Source organism: Astatotilapia calliptera, chromosome 4 (genome assembly GCF_964374335.1).
Source record: "Astatotilapia calliptera chromosome 4, fAstCal68.1, whole genome shotgun sequence".
In the NCBI taxonomy this organism is placed as follows: domain Eukaryota; kingdom Metazoa; phylum Chordata; class Actinopteri; order Cichliformes; family Cichlidae; genus Astatotilapia; species Astatotilapia calliptera.
In genome coordinates, this window is record NC_137425.1 from 223597 (window position 1) to 239143 (window position 15547).

The 15547-nt window shown below is 46.2% G+C and overlaps 1 protein-coding gene across 1 annotated transcript in view; it reads right to left on the reverse strand.

Moving 5' to 3' along the window:
- The window catches only part of crhr1 (corticotropin releasing hormone receptor 1), a 30359-nt gene extending 21634 nt beyond the window's left edge, over positions 1–8725 (reverse strand). The window contains exons 1-3 of the mRNA XM_026163779.2: positions 8497–8725; positions 258–348; positions 127–177 (exon numbers count right to left, since the gene is read on the reverse strand). Of these exons, the coding sequence (XP_026019564.1) occupies positions 127–177; positions 258–348; positions 8497–8520 (166 nt within the window). The 5' untranslated portion in view covers positions 8521–8725. The remainder of the gene's footprint in view (positions 1–126; positions 178–257; positions 349–8496) is intronic.
- Positions 8726–15547: the final 6822 nt, after the last annotated feature.

Consider the following 15547-nt stretch of genomic DNA (forward strand, 5'->3'; position numbering starts at 1 on the left):
TTGGAGTCTTAAACAGTACTGCACAGGTACACCTTGAGAGTACAGCCATGGCGAAAAGCAGAGTACCTCATGGTGATCCTGGTGCTGATGCTTGTCAAAAGTCAAAGGTGAGTGTGTGATACAGACCTGAGGAGTTGCTGACGGTAAATGTCTGGTTGAGCAGGACTAAGGTCCTTGCTGAGAGGCAGAACACAGAGAAGGTGTTGGCGCTCCGGTTTCACTGAGCACGTCAAAGGAAATCCCAAACAGGAAGTTACCTGTGAAGTTGGTCGACAGCAGGATCAAAGTTTCGCAGGTTAACTCAGCCGGGGAGACTGGCCCGCTCAGCGCCACGCACACGAAGACCACCTGAAAGCAGAGTTTCGGTTCAGATCGATCACATGACCAGCGGTCGGCGATGATCCAGCTGAGCGGCGCAGTGTTCGTCAGCGTGTTTTCTGTGTTTTTGTTCTAACTGACTAATAATGTCTCATTTATATGATACGGAGCTCAGGATCCTCCTGTTAATGATGCAGCTGCAGTCCCAGAATGCACTGCATCGCCTCTACGGCGATAATGGAACACAGAGGAGGAATGCAACGCTGCTGCAATGCACGCCTGGAGCGGACGTCCATTACAGCAGCGAGTCAGGTCGCTGAGCTGTGATTGGTCACAGCAACAACCAGCTGAGGTCAGCCATCCAATGACAAGTGGCTGGGTATCAGCTGGAAGAAGGAGGCAGATCACCTTCAGCACCAGAACAGGAAGTGAAGTAATGAAGACTGCACCAAAATAAGAGACATAAGCCTGCTTCAATGAATGACTTTCATTTTTCAGATTCACAGTTGAAGTTTAGTGAAACTAAAGTGTTTGTCTGCAGAGTCAGAGATGCAGAAACGTGTATCACAGAGCTGTGACTCGCCCACGCCCACAAACACCACAGACGGGCTGAACATCGGACCGCCTCGCTGTTTCTCTCTGAATCTGATCAACTGCTGATCATTCACATGAGTTTTCCTCTTATTTCCTGTTGGTGTCCATCTTTGTTTTGGTTCTGGATGAACAATAACATGACAGCAACTACCCAGAATGCACTGCGATTGGCGAGGCCTGTTTAAATCAGTGGACCTGCTACATTGGTACCAAGGTGGCGCTCTCATCGGAGCTATGTGCTGGGTCATGTTCTGTCTCAGGACCTTCTCTGAGGTGCTCTGTTTGTTTGGACAGCAGTAATAGTGCATGTGCCGACTCCTTCATATCTGAGTGTGAGATCAGATGGTGTTTCCTCAGAGGGCGTTCAGTCTGAGCAAATATTCAGCTCTCACCTGCCTGTCGCTCATCTCTGCCTCTACAGCTCCAGTGATCACTGATCAATCAGCTCAGTGATTGATCATCAATCAGCTGCTCAGTCTGCGAAAAGGTGGAGTCTTCTGTTAATTCCTCACTAATGTCGCCATGATTCACACAGCATGACTTCACAGTTTGATATTCAGCTGGCAGTGTGTCTCACACACACACATTCTCGTTTTGATATCTTAGTAAGGACATCTATGCTTACCCTAACCCTCAGCCTAACTGTAACCCTGACACGAAAACCACATTTGAGATTCAAACATGTCTGTAAACTCTGAGGACAGGCAGTTGGTCCCCACAAGAATGGTAACATTCAAGTTTAGGTCCCAACAGAGCAACCTAAACAGGTATACCCACAAACACATGCACACACACGTACACACACAGTAAATGTGTCGGCCGCAGAGATCTACTGTTGTGTCTCTGAGCTAAAATTAGATCGCTAGCTGAGTGCAGCACACTCTCCGTCTTCTTGCCATGAATGTTTGGATCTTGGCAGCGCGTTCAGCAGCTCAGTGGGAGGAGTTACGTCAGCGTCCTGCAGCTGCTGCAGAAACCATCCTCATTATCTGAGCCCGCTCTGCCTCCGGAGGCTCGTCCAGCCCAAGCGACACCGCAAATCGGATCAGTTGGAACACACACACACAGGGGTGCACTGTGTGTGTGCGATCTGATTGGTTGAGAGGTGCTGCTGGTCCATATGTCTCCTGGTATGGAGCCTCTGTGTCTTGTCTAACCTGCACACTTGAATTCATCATTCACCAGAAACTTGATCAGACCTGCAGCTCCTCAGGATCCTGAACCACCTTAGCTAGCTCCTCTGGATGTGGAGCAGGATCGGTGCTCTTCCCTATGACTGGCACAACTTCAGAGTTTCAGGAAATTTTAAGTTCCATTCTGGATTTAACAGGAAGCCAGTGAAGGGAAGCCAATACAGGAGAAATCTGCTCTCTCTTTCTAGTCCCTGTCAGGACTCTTGCTGCAGCATTTTGGATTCACTGAAGGATTTTCAGGGAGTTTTTAGGACTTCCTGATAATAATGAATTACAGTCGTCCAGCCTGGAAGAATGCATGAACTAGTTTTTCAGCGTCACTCTGAGGATATTTCTAATTTTACAGAATTTACTGCAAAACCTGAAACCTGAAATACATCAAAGCTCCGTCAGTCCACAACAGACAGCAGCAGACTGGCCAACAGCTGAGAGACTTGAAACTGTGGAGGCTCAGAGGAACAGAAGGCAGTGAAGGCAACATAGCAGCTCCTCACTGATCAATGATGAGCCACAAAAACAGATTAAAATCAAACAGATGTCAGAGCATGTCAGAGTTTTCAGAAGAAATGAAGCCGCTGTAAATGAGACTCATTCAGGACAATAATGAGTCTGTAACGAGCTTCCTCTGCCGAGTGTGAGTCTGATCAAACTCCTTTGATTGGAGTCTTGATCCCGCTCTCTGCACTCTGACATGAATTATGTGTGGAGGACACGGAGCCTCGTGACTGAGCAGCATAAAAAGAATCAGAGGATCGTAATGAGCTCGGCAAACACAAAGGAAAGCTGCCACCCACTCACACAACAGCACAACCTTTACACAAAAGCCAGTGGAAGCACTTCCTGCTGCAGGTCTGAGCCTCAACAAAGCAGAGGCTGAACAATCCGAGGCTGCCACGCACACAGCACTGTGCTATTGACCTGAAAGACTTTTATTTTGAAAAAACTGAGCCACGCTCCTAGAATCAGTTTAAATGGTCTGAACTGGTTTGGAATCCCGACGCCAGAAGAGGGCTGGACACTAACACACTAACACACAGACACACTAACTCACCACACCAACACACCAAACACACTAACACACCAACACAACACACTAACACACCAACACACTAACACACCAACACACCAAAATACAGACACACTAACTCACCACACCAACACACCAACACACTAACACACCGCACCAACACACCGCACCAACACACCGCACCAACACACTAACACACCAACACAGTAACACACAGACAAACTAACAAACCACACCAACACACCAACACACCGCACCAACACACCAACACACCGCACCAACACACTAACACACCGCACCAACACACCAACACACTAACACACCAACACACTAACACACCAACACACCGTACCAACACACTAACACACAGACACACTAACTCACCACACCAACACACCAACAAAATAAACACACCAACACACTAACAAACCAACACACCACACCAACACACCGCACCAACACACTAACACACTAAAACACCGCACCAACACACTAACACACCAACACACTAACACACCAACACAACACACTAACACACAGACACACTAACTCACCACACCAACACACTAACACACCAACACACTAACACACCGCACCAACACACTAACATAATAACACACCACACCAACAAACTAACACACAGACACACTAACACACCGCACCAACACACTAACACACCAACACACTAACACACCGCGCCAACACACTAACAAACCAACACACCGCACACCAACACACTAACAAACCAACACACCGCACACCAACACACCAACACACTAACAAACCAACACACTGCACACCAACACACCAACACACTAACACACCAACACACCGCACCAACACACCAACACACTAAAACACTAATACACCAACACACCGCACCAACACACTAACACACCAACACACTAACACACCAACACAACACACTAACACACAGACACACTAACTCATCACACCAACACACCAACACAACACACAAACACACAGACACACTAACTCACCACACCAACACACTAACACACAGACACACTAACTCACCACACCAACACACCAACACAACACACAAACACACAGACACACTAACTCACCACACCAACACACTAACACACTAACACACCGCACCAACACACCAACACACCGCACAAACACACCAACACACTAACACCTACACACCAACACACTAACACACCGCACCAACACACCAACACACTAACACACCGCACCAACACACCAACACACTAACACACCTACACACTAACACACCGCACCAACACACCAACACACTAACATAATAACACACCAGCACACTAACAAACAAATACACCACCACACTAACACACCACCACACTAACACACCAACACACTAACACAACACACTAACACACAGACACGCTAACTCACCACACTAACACACCAACACAACACACTAACACACAGACACACTAACTCACCACACTAACACATTAACACACCAACACACTAACACACCAACACACCACACCAACACACTAACACACTAACACAGTAACACACCGCACCAACACATTAACACACTAACACACCAGCACACTAACAAACAATACACCACCATACTAACACACTAACACACCGCACCAACACACCACACCAACACACTAACACACCGCACAAACACACTAACACACCAACACACCAACACACTAACACACCACACCAACACACTAACACACCACACCAACACACTAACACACTAACACACCAACACACCAACACACCAACACACTAACACACCACACCAACACACCAACACACTAACACACCAACACACTAACACACCACACCAACACACCAACACACTAACACACCAACACACCAACACACTAACACACTAACACACCAACACACTAACAAACTAATACACCAACACGCCACACCCACACACCAACACACCACACCACCATACTAACACACTAACACACCGCACAAACACACTAACACACCAACACACTAACACACCACACCAACACACTAACACACCAACACACTAACAAACTAATACACCAACACGCCACACCCACACACTAACACACTAACACACCAACACACTAACTCACCAACACACTAGCACATCAACACACCAACACACCACACTAACACACTTGGTCATATATTCCGAAAATATAATGTCAATTCTCATTGTTATGCTGATGATACCCAGCTCTACATTTCCTCCAAACCTAATTCATCCCTCCCACCTTCCTCCCTCTTGAACTGTCTTATGGAGATCTTGGTTCTCCTCCAATTTTTCTTAAACTTAACAGTAGTAAAATAGAAGTCCTACTCGTTGGCACGGCCTCTACCTTAACCAAATCTCACAGTTTCTCCATTAATATAGAAAATCCCCCCATCCTTCCTTCCCCGCAGGTAAAGAATTTGGGTGTCATACTCGACAGTACGCTTTCATTTCAGCCTCACATTTACATAGCCCGGTATGAATTTCACTTACGTAACATTAACCGACTCCGTCCTTTCCTTACTCCCATGTTGCTGCCATCCTTGTCCATAGTCTTATTGCTTCCCGGATCGATTATTCCAACTCTTATTTGGTCTCCCCAATAAGTCCCTCCATAAACTTCAACTTCTTCAAAATTCCGTCATAACTCATACTCTCTTAAGAGACCATATCTCCCAAATTCTTCAACAGCTTCACTGGTTGCCCATAGAAACTAGGATAAACTTTAAAATCTTAGTTCTCACATTTAAGTCCATCCATAACCTTGCCCCTCCTTATCTCTGTGATCTTCTTCATAGCACCACAGTTTCCCGCTCTCTCAGATCTTCATCCGCCACTCATCTTGTTGTTCCTTCTGCTTGCCTTACCACTATGGGGCAAAGAGCTTTCAGTCGCCCTGCTCCTCGGCTCTGTAACTCACTTCCTTCAGCCTTAAGAAATATAGATTCAGGTACAGAGGATGGCTTTATCACTTCTTAATAATGGCTACATCCTCTGTGGGCTGATTTTCAAGATGCAGGGTGAGGCGTTATAGAAACAGCTTTGTTCCTCTCACTCAACTTAATAAGAACTGTTGTATTAGACTCATCGTGTCTGATGACCAAACATGTGTGTGTCAGGTTCACATAGGTGTGTTTTGTGACGACAAACGCCATCATTTCTCTGTAAAACAAATTTAACTGCAGGTGTAAATAAAGCAACCTGGACCACACCAGCACACACTAACAGACCACAGTAATGCACAATAATGCACAATGACACTGGTCTCTCGCTCTGCGTCACACGACTCCCAGCATGCACCTTGCCGTCTCAGTTTGCTCTGCCAGTACTTGAACCTCCTCCATGGAGAACATGGAAATGCTGACAAATGTGAAAAACCCAGCAATCATGTCAGGCTGACATGCACCCACAGCATGGCGCCAGCCACTAGGCTCAAAGACCTGACCCCCTCGTCTGACCGCCATTGTAGCCAGCTGTGAGTTAATCTGTTTATTTCAGAGTTCAGCATCTTCGAATCTGAATGTCACACAGAGCCGAGCTCTTACACAGGACGGCCTCACATCTGGGCTCACAACATTTTCCCTGGAACGTCCTGCTGTGTGTCACTGCTGGTTTTCCTCCCTGCTATGCCTGAGGATCGGCCGTCTGAGCTGAGCTGAGGGCCCGATGATGACTTTGTGATGATAACGGTTCACACACACGGAGCTTTAACCACTTAGAGCTTCAGCGTCCTTCATCATCATTAAGCAGCAGACTGCTCCTTTAATCGGCGCTCTCCTCCTTCATGTCCCTGTGGAGGAGTGATGATTATCACCTCCAGCCCACCTCCTCCTGTCACAGCTTCAAATTTCACTGTGGACACACAGCAGGAGGCTTTTATTGTGAAGGAGCAGGCTGCCGACCAATCACAGTGCAGCTGTGGGAAGTTTAACCCTTCATTCGCCAGTGGTTGACAGAAAATCAGCTTTGTGGCCTGGAACTACTTCCTATACTTTTCATGTTGTCACCTGATATCTGACCTTTGACCTCCGCCTTCAGCGTGGAGCATGATGGACGGAGCACACAGATGGAGACAGGAGGTGATGCATGACGCTCGCCCCCTCACTACATCCTCTCTCTCTTCACTGTCATTACTGCTGCTTTGAACACACACACACACACTGTGACACAAACACACACACACTGTGACACAAACACACACACACATACACACACACACACTCACACTGTGACACAAACACACACACACTCATATACACACTCTCTCTCTCTCTCTCTCTCACACACACACACACTCACACACACACTGTGTCACACACACAAAAACAGCTGGCTGTACACTGAAGAGAAGCCACACCTCCATCTATACACAGAGTCCTTACAACTCTCAGTTGTGTGTGTGTGGTTGTGTGTTCTTTATTTAAATGCATACTGTTCTGGCTCTATCTGAATTATTGTAGTTTTATTAAATTGAAAACATAAATAAAGCTCCTGATCGTTGGAAATGTTTAAGTCGATTCTTAAATATGAAGGAAAATCAGCGAGGAAGTGGGCGGAGCAAAAACAACATAATTAAAGATGAGACTGACTAAAGCAACAACCAGTGAGAGTACTCCTAATATCTGACTCGGTCTGTGAGGACGTGACGCTGAGGCTCATCTCTGGGCCGCGGTTTGATCCACTTTCAGACGCAGCTGGTTCCCGCCCATCAGGAACCTGAATTGCTGTTTGGTTTTCATCCAAAGTTTGAGTAGAGCTGCACATTCCAGTGTTTCACAGAAGCTTCAGTCACAACATGGAGCGTTCATCTATCAGAGTGCTTTGCGCTCTTGATGTCAGATCATTGACATCACTTCCTGCAGCAGCGTCACAGTGTTTCTCAGACAGAAACGCATGTGTGCTGCTGGGTTTGGGAGGTGCATAGACTTAACCTACTTCTGACCTTTGCATCACACAAGTGTGAGACACGACAAAGATTATTCCTCCTTTCAATAAACTTTGTTCTGAGTTTAGGAAAAAAAACTTCAAACTTGATGAAAACAAAAAGACATCAGTAAATCTGATGTCACCCAACTTTCCAGATGTTTCCAGCTGGACAGCTGTGAGGAGGATCAGCTCACCTCCTGCAGGCAGTGAATTAACACTGAGCATGCTCCACAGATATCCTGCTACTAAATTATAGTCAGAATTTCAAAATGAAAGCCACAATTAATTTAAAAAAAAACATCGTTAATGGGGGAAACCTTTATTTTGAAACCCCTCTGAATTATGGCCGTTCGTTCACAATAAGAGTCGCTGACTTTGGCACACACTTTAAAGTTGAGAGGGTGCACGCGCAGCACGGAACTGTGCACACGCACACGGCCCCCTACCTGACTCAGTAGTTTCCGGTCCATCTCCGTCACTCATTCATCCACTCGGACGCGCGCGCTCTGGCATGCGCCTTCCTGCAGCTCACATTGGTGCCCCGCGCGCTCCGGTCCGGTTTAGATCCCAGAACATGTCAGTCCGAGCCGAGCCGGGCCAGGAGTCCGGGTTAGCACGGCTCTGTCCCGGTCCGCTCCAAGGTGCTCTCATCCACACTGACCGACTGAGGAGCGCGTGCTGGCAGTAAGGAGGCTGCTGTAGAGCTCCAGCCAATCAGAGGATAGTGCGAGAGGGAGAGATGGGGGGCGGGGGGGGGGGGGGGGGGCGGTTAAGAAACCATCAAACATAGAGATCAAAAATCGATTAATCAAAGAGAACAACCACCAGTGGGTCTGTGTGTGTGTGTTTTGTCAGGTGTGTGTGATATAGAAAACAACTGAAACCGGATGAAACCTTTTCATTGTGATGGATTATTGATCGATCGCTTCTCTCTGAGCTGATCGTGGTGAGCTGGCGGCCGAGTGCCGATCACGGCTGGACTGGGACAAAAAAATCGCCCGGGCATTTTGACAGAGACCGGCCCACCAGGTATTATAGGAAAAACCATAAAGCCTTTGAATGAAAACAAACGCTGTTGTCACAGTGATGTACACTGTGTTGTTGGTATATATGTATCAGTCTAATAAACTTAAACCTACACCATCCTCCCTATTCTGGTATTCTAAACAGTACCTGGAAGCAGACTGCTTGGTCGAGTTAACCTCCTGAACTATCTACAACACATGGTGAAAACCTGAAATTAAGACAGAGAAGAGGTGAGACATGATTATTACTGATTACTGATGACAGATTTAGATATATTTTCATAAACCATTCATTTGCCACATCAATAAACAGCAAGGCAGGGCAAAATATTTTTTCTCACATGGCAACCTTTAAAAAGTGAAAGGAGACAGAAAGACAGGTGAGAAAGAATAAAACTCAATTGACTTTTTGATGGCATTTTACACACAGCACTGGTGCAGAATCTAGAAAATGTGGGAAATACTGGCATCATATACAGTAATTAGCTACTTCTGACGAAATTATGATGGGACCCTAAAAAAAATTACTATGTACAATAATGGATTTCTATACATTTTACATCAGATGAATACGTTTGTTGTAAGATTCAGATAATTATTTATTAAAAGTGAGACATTTTAAATGAGCTCATTGTGAAACCTGGCCCCACCCTATCATGTGATTTCCTGAGGTCAGATGGCCCAGGATGTGAGTGGGCGTTAAGGCGTCTGGGGAGGGATCTCAAAACTGGATTATAGATGGCAGGGAGTTGGTGTGGTAAGCCCCGCCTCTGTTCAAAGATGGTCGCTCACAGTGGACATAGATGCTTCTTTCACTCCTCTTTCAAACCATCTGTCCTCTCTGTCCAAAATGTGAACATTGGCATCCTCGAAAGAGTGACCTTTGACCTTAAGATGCAGATGGACTGCTGAGTCTTGTCCTGTGGAGGTGGCTCTTCTGTGTTGTGCCATGCGCTTGTGAAGTGGCTGTTTGGTCTCTCCAATGTAGAGGTCTGAGCATTCCTCGCTGCACTGTACAGCATACACCACATTGTTAAGTCTGTGTTTTGGCGTTTTGTCTTTCGGGTGAACCAGTTTGTGTCTGAGTGTGTTGCTGGGTCTGAAATGCACTGGGATGTCATGCTTGGAGAAAACTCTCCTGAGTTTCTCTGATACACCGGCTACATAGGGGATGACAATGTTGTTGCGTCTGTCCTTCTTATCCTCCCTCGCTGGTGTCTGGTCTTCTTTTCTGTGCCTCTTTGCTGACTTTAAGAACGCCCATTTAGGATAGCCGCACGTTTTGAGTGCTTCCTTTACATGTGTGTGTTCCTTCTTTTTCCTTCAGGCTTAGAGGGAACATGTTCTGCCCGGTGGTGTAGGGTCCTAATTACTCTAAGTTTGTGTTCCAGAGGGTGATGGGAGTCAAAGAGGAGGTACTGGTCCGTGTGTGTGGGCTTCCGGTAAACTTCGATGTTGAGGTTGCCGTTCTCTTCAATGTGCACGGCGCAGTCCAGGAAAGGCAAACAGTCGTCCTTTGTGTCTTCCCTGGTGAACTTGATGTTTTTATCCACAGAGTTAATGTGCGCAGTGAAGGATTCCACTTCTTGTGTCTTGATTTTGACCCAGGTGTCGTCCACATATCTGTACCAGTGGCTGGGTACTCTTCCTTTGAAAGAGCCAAGCGCCTTCCTTTCCACTTCCTCCATGTAAAGGTTGGCTACAATAGGTGACACGGGGGAGCCCATGGCACAGCCATGTTTTTGTCAGTAAAAGCCTTCGTTGTACTTGAAATATGTAGTGGTGAGGCAGAGATCTAATAGTGTGCAGATCTGATCGGGGTTGAAGTTGGTCCTGTCCTCCAAGGAGCTGTCTTCTTGTAGTCATTTTCTGACAGTCTCCACGGCCTCCGTGGTGGGTATGCAAGTGAAGAGAGAGACTACATCAAAGGACACCATGGTTTCATCTGGATCCAGGGTAAGTTTCTGGACCTTGTCGGTGAAGTCGGTGGAGTTCTTGATGTGGTGTGGGGTGTTCCCCACGAGAGGTGCAAGGATGGTAGCAAGGTGTTTAGCAATGTTATAAGTGGCTGAGTTTATGCTACTGACTATGGGTCTGAGTGGGACAGCTTCCTTGTGGATTTTAGGAAGTCCGTAAATGCAGGGTATGGCATCCCCTGGGTAAAGCTGTGATATATAAGGCGGTCAATGATTTTGTCCTTTTCTAAGTCTTGAAGGCAAGCTATAACTTTCTTTTTGTAGCTGCTTGTGGGGTCTCGCTTTAAGGCTTCGTAGGTATTGTTGTCACTGAGGAGAGTAGTGATCTTTGTATGGTAATCTGTAGTGTTTAGGACCACGGTGCATCTTCCCTTATCAGCTGGTAAAATAATGATGTTGTGGTCTTTGCTCAGGGAAGCGACGGCCTTCTTTTCCTGTATTGTGAGGTTGGATGGAGGGACTTTGGCACTGGAGAGCGTGGCTGAGACTTCCATCCTGATTTGCTCTGCTTCTGTCTGTGATAATTTATTAATCCGTATGGCAGCTTCTGTGGCTGTGGTGAGGTCCACTATGGGCAACTGTTGTGGAGAAATGGCAAAATTGAGTCCTTTGGCTAACTCTCTCTTTTCAGGTTCAGTGAGGTTCTGGTCTGAAAAGTTCTTAACCCATTTCTGCTGACTGTCTTCAGGTGTGTTTTCTTCTCTGGGTTGTGTAGGTTCAGAATGAGGAGTGTGTGTCTTTGAAAGCAAGATGTGAAATTTCCTGCGTTGTCTTTCTTTTCCTTTAGAGTGTTGGGCCTGCTGACCCTTGTCCACAAACTTGTAAACCTCTTCTAAGATTGGAGAGGGTAGAAGGGTTTCCAGTTCCTGCAGAGTCTGGCTGAGCTTGATCTGGAGGACATCTATAGTGAAATGGACCTGTCTTATCCTTTCACTTTAAAGGTGATTTTGTGCTCTCTGCAGAATGAAGTCTGCTCTGTATCCCCTGACAGTGGATTTCTTTGCAAGCTTCTTTGACTACGATGACTTGGATGACTGAGAACCTTCACAGACGTACTGTGCTTCAACATAATATTACTGTATTGTGTGTGTATAACCTCTTTTTAAGTTTTGTGGATATTATACATGGTTATGCTGAGGATATGTCGGCCAGTTTCTACTGGAAATGGCTTTTGGTTAAACTGTCAGCAAAGAATTTGCATTTGCACTGTTACATTTCTATATAACTTTAATGCACATAAAAAACAGCTGCTTGTTTAAGTGAAAATACAATGATGTTTTTGCACTAATAAAGTTGTGGAGTTGTAAAGTATTTTGTCTCGTGTCAGTTATATCGTCAGTTATATCGTTATTTCAAATTTTCAAATGCATATCGTGATAAATATTTTTGGTCATATCGCCCTGCTCCAATGTCTACAGAAGGAAGCTGGAGAACTGACCAATCAGCAGCTCATGTTGCTTCTAAATCTGCATGGGCTGCAGAGCTGCTGTGATGTTAGGGTTTTATTTTGTAGGTCCTCTGACTCTTCTTCCTGCTGCTGGTGAGTTCTGCTCTTTTTCTACTCAAGTGTCACCTCTGATTATGCTCACCTGCAGAAAATAACACCCACCCTCACTGTTTATTAATCTTAACGAGCAGCTCAGTCAGCTCAGAGATTAGCCTCGAGCTAACAAGCAGATCGGTTGTCAGAAGTCATTACAGCTGAAAGAGGTCGCTGCCGCACTTTCAGCTGAACATCCTGTCAGCAGGGCCTGCTGTAACTGTGAGGCGGAGGCTCACCTGTCATCTCCGTGAGTCTGCTGTGGCTCTCTGTGCAGCAAGAAAACACAGCCGGAGGCTCGGACAGAGCTGAGTCACTAAAGAAATACCTGTCAGAGTTAGGAAATAAACCCAGCCGGCGCACAGTAAATAGACTGAGCCGGTGAGTCACTGCTGATGAGTAAACGGAGCGCTGCTGGGACAGCAGGCAATGTGTTTGGATCGTCTCGGGAAACAAAACTTCATTGTTCATTTGGCCGACCAGGGACACATGAAACACCTGCTGAGCCACCACACCTGAGCTCAGGTAAGGTTGACCTCCAGCTGACCTGTGCAGAGGGCTGCTTCTCCCTGATCCTGGATCTGCTGGAGGCCTTTTCCTGCTGCCACCAAGCGCTGCTCAGTGGATTGTTGGGGTTTCCTTCCCCGTACTGCCCCCCCCCCCCCCCCCCCCTTAAAACCACACTCATGTTCCAGTGCATTCTGGGTAAACTGATCCAAAGCACACTGAGGCATCACCCACCCTCCTGTGTGAGTGTGTGTATCTGTGTGTGTGTGTGTGCTTTGAGAGGATGTGGGCTGATTTAATAAGCTTTAATAAGGATACAATACACACACACACAGTCGGGTTGTGCTGGTTCTGCAGTGATAAGTCTGCATTTCAGCTGCAGGGAACACACAGTCTCTCTGTCAGATTAATGTTAGCTTCATGAATCCGTCCCATTACTCTGACGTGCTTCTTCCTCCTCGTCTTCTCGCTGTCGGCACTGCTTACAGCGGGCTCGGCCAGCAGGACGTTCACACGTGTGTGACGTCATCACTGATGGATCTGATGAAGGACGCAGGAGGAGGCGAGGGATGAGGCGATGGACCACAGGCGTGAGCTCTTCGGCTCCATGTGGAGGCCACGCCTATTTCATGGACACATCCATGCAGATTGCATGCGTGTCACCTGTGCATGCGTCCCAGGTAGCAGAATGCAGAGCAGCATGACAGCAAAGATATGTTGACCTCAGACTTCCACCTGCTAAGACGTACGAGCTGGATTCAGCTGGGCTGCAGCTCGTCAGCAGCTAACAGCCCCGTGACTGAAGCTGCGATGACGAAGGTCCAAAAGTCTCTCACAGCACGGCGACGTTAACAGGAGACAAACTCAAAAATATAGATGATTGTGTCAGTGTTCATGGACGTTATTGGCTCATTCCTTCTTATTGGCTGAAATGTTTTATGGTCCATAAAAGTTTGACAGCTTAAGGCAGACTGACTCAGGTGATGGAAATACAAAGATGTGCTCATATTAACAAAATGATTTTGTCAGGAATAATTACAGCTCCACATTTCTGTTGGGTTACATTTGTGTTTTTGCCGCGTTTACTCGAACAAGTGTGAGAGTTAAAAGTTCCAGAGTGCTTTGGTCCGTCACTGTTACCACTTAGATATTGTCACTGCTCAGATTTAGGACATATTTGGATGTGTGTGTCCCAAATGATTCATTCTGAGGGTGAGAACGACCAGTGAAAGCTTCAGGCTTCTTTCTTTGATGGTTTCTGACACATTCATGGTTAAACATTGCCTCAGAGCGTGTTTCAAAAAAGGAATATTATTGAGTAATACTGAATTATGAATCTCCCAGCTCCCATCGTGTCACACTTCCTCTGTTTAGCAATCGAAGGTCGTCTCACTGCAACAGTTTAGCTCATGGCTAAAGCCAAAATCGATGTTAAGACTCATCATCTAAGATATGGAACTAACAAAGATCCCGTTTTTATCCTTCTGTAAACAGATCTCCTCTCTGTCGTTCTGGACTCCTTTTCCAGGTCTTGTTCTTATTATTATTGCTATTATTATTATTATTAGAGGCTTTCATCCTTATGTTTACTGTTAATTTGTGTTTTTTCTATTTAATGCGCAAATAAACAAAATCATTGTGACAACCAGTCAGACGGCATCTGTGGCAGGAAGGGCCTTCATGAGTACACACACACACACACACACACACACACACACACACACACACACACACACACACACACACACACACACACACACACACACACAGAGTGTGATTGATTATTGATCAGAAGAGCAGATGGTTTCTCTCCTGCTGCTTCAACACCAACTGAAGGCTGGCGAAGTGCCTCTGCTGCCCTCTGTTGGACGGATACTGAGCTACAGCAGGTAACCATCAGTGTGTCTCCATCAGCAGGGGTCTGTTCTTCGTACCTCGCTAAGTAAGTCGGCTGGATTTGATTGTTGACGTTTTCGCGTGATCTTGGATCGTTCGGTTCTCCGAAGCTCATCCGGGACTTGCTGTCATAGCAACAGAGCCGTAAGCGTAAACCTGCTCGGGAGCAGGCTTACTTTATGTAAACAGGATTAGATCGCGGCCACGCAGGTATGTCCGCTTCATGTATACGAAAGCAACAGCGATATTTTACCACTGTTTTACCATAAATACATATTGTCAATGTAACTGAAGATAATGCAGTATTTGATTCTTTTATTGATTTCACACAGATACATACAGGTCATTTCCTAAAAAAAGGGAAATGTACTATTAATCATTCTATTCCATGTATTTGATTATTTCAGATGTAATTCATATTTTAGAGTAGTAATAGTAAATTACTTCGTGTAATCAAGATGAGAGACCACGGCTATAAAAGCGAAGGTGGATTTGGGAAGCCTGTCGCAGCCATGTCCTGTCCGTATACGCGAGCCACCCATTGCAGAAGGTG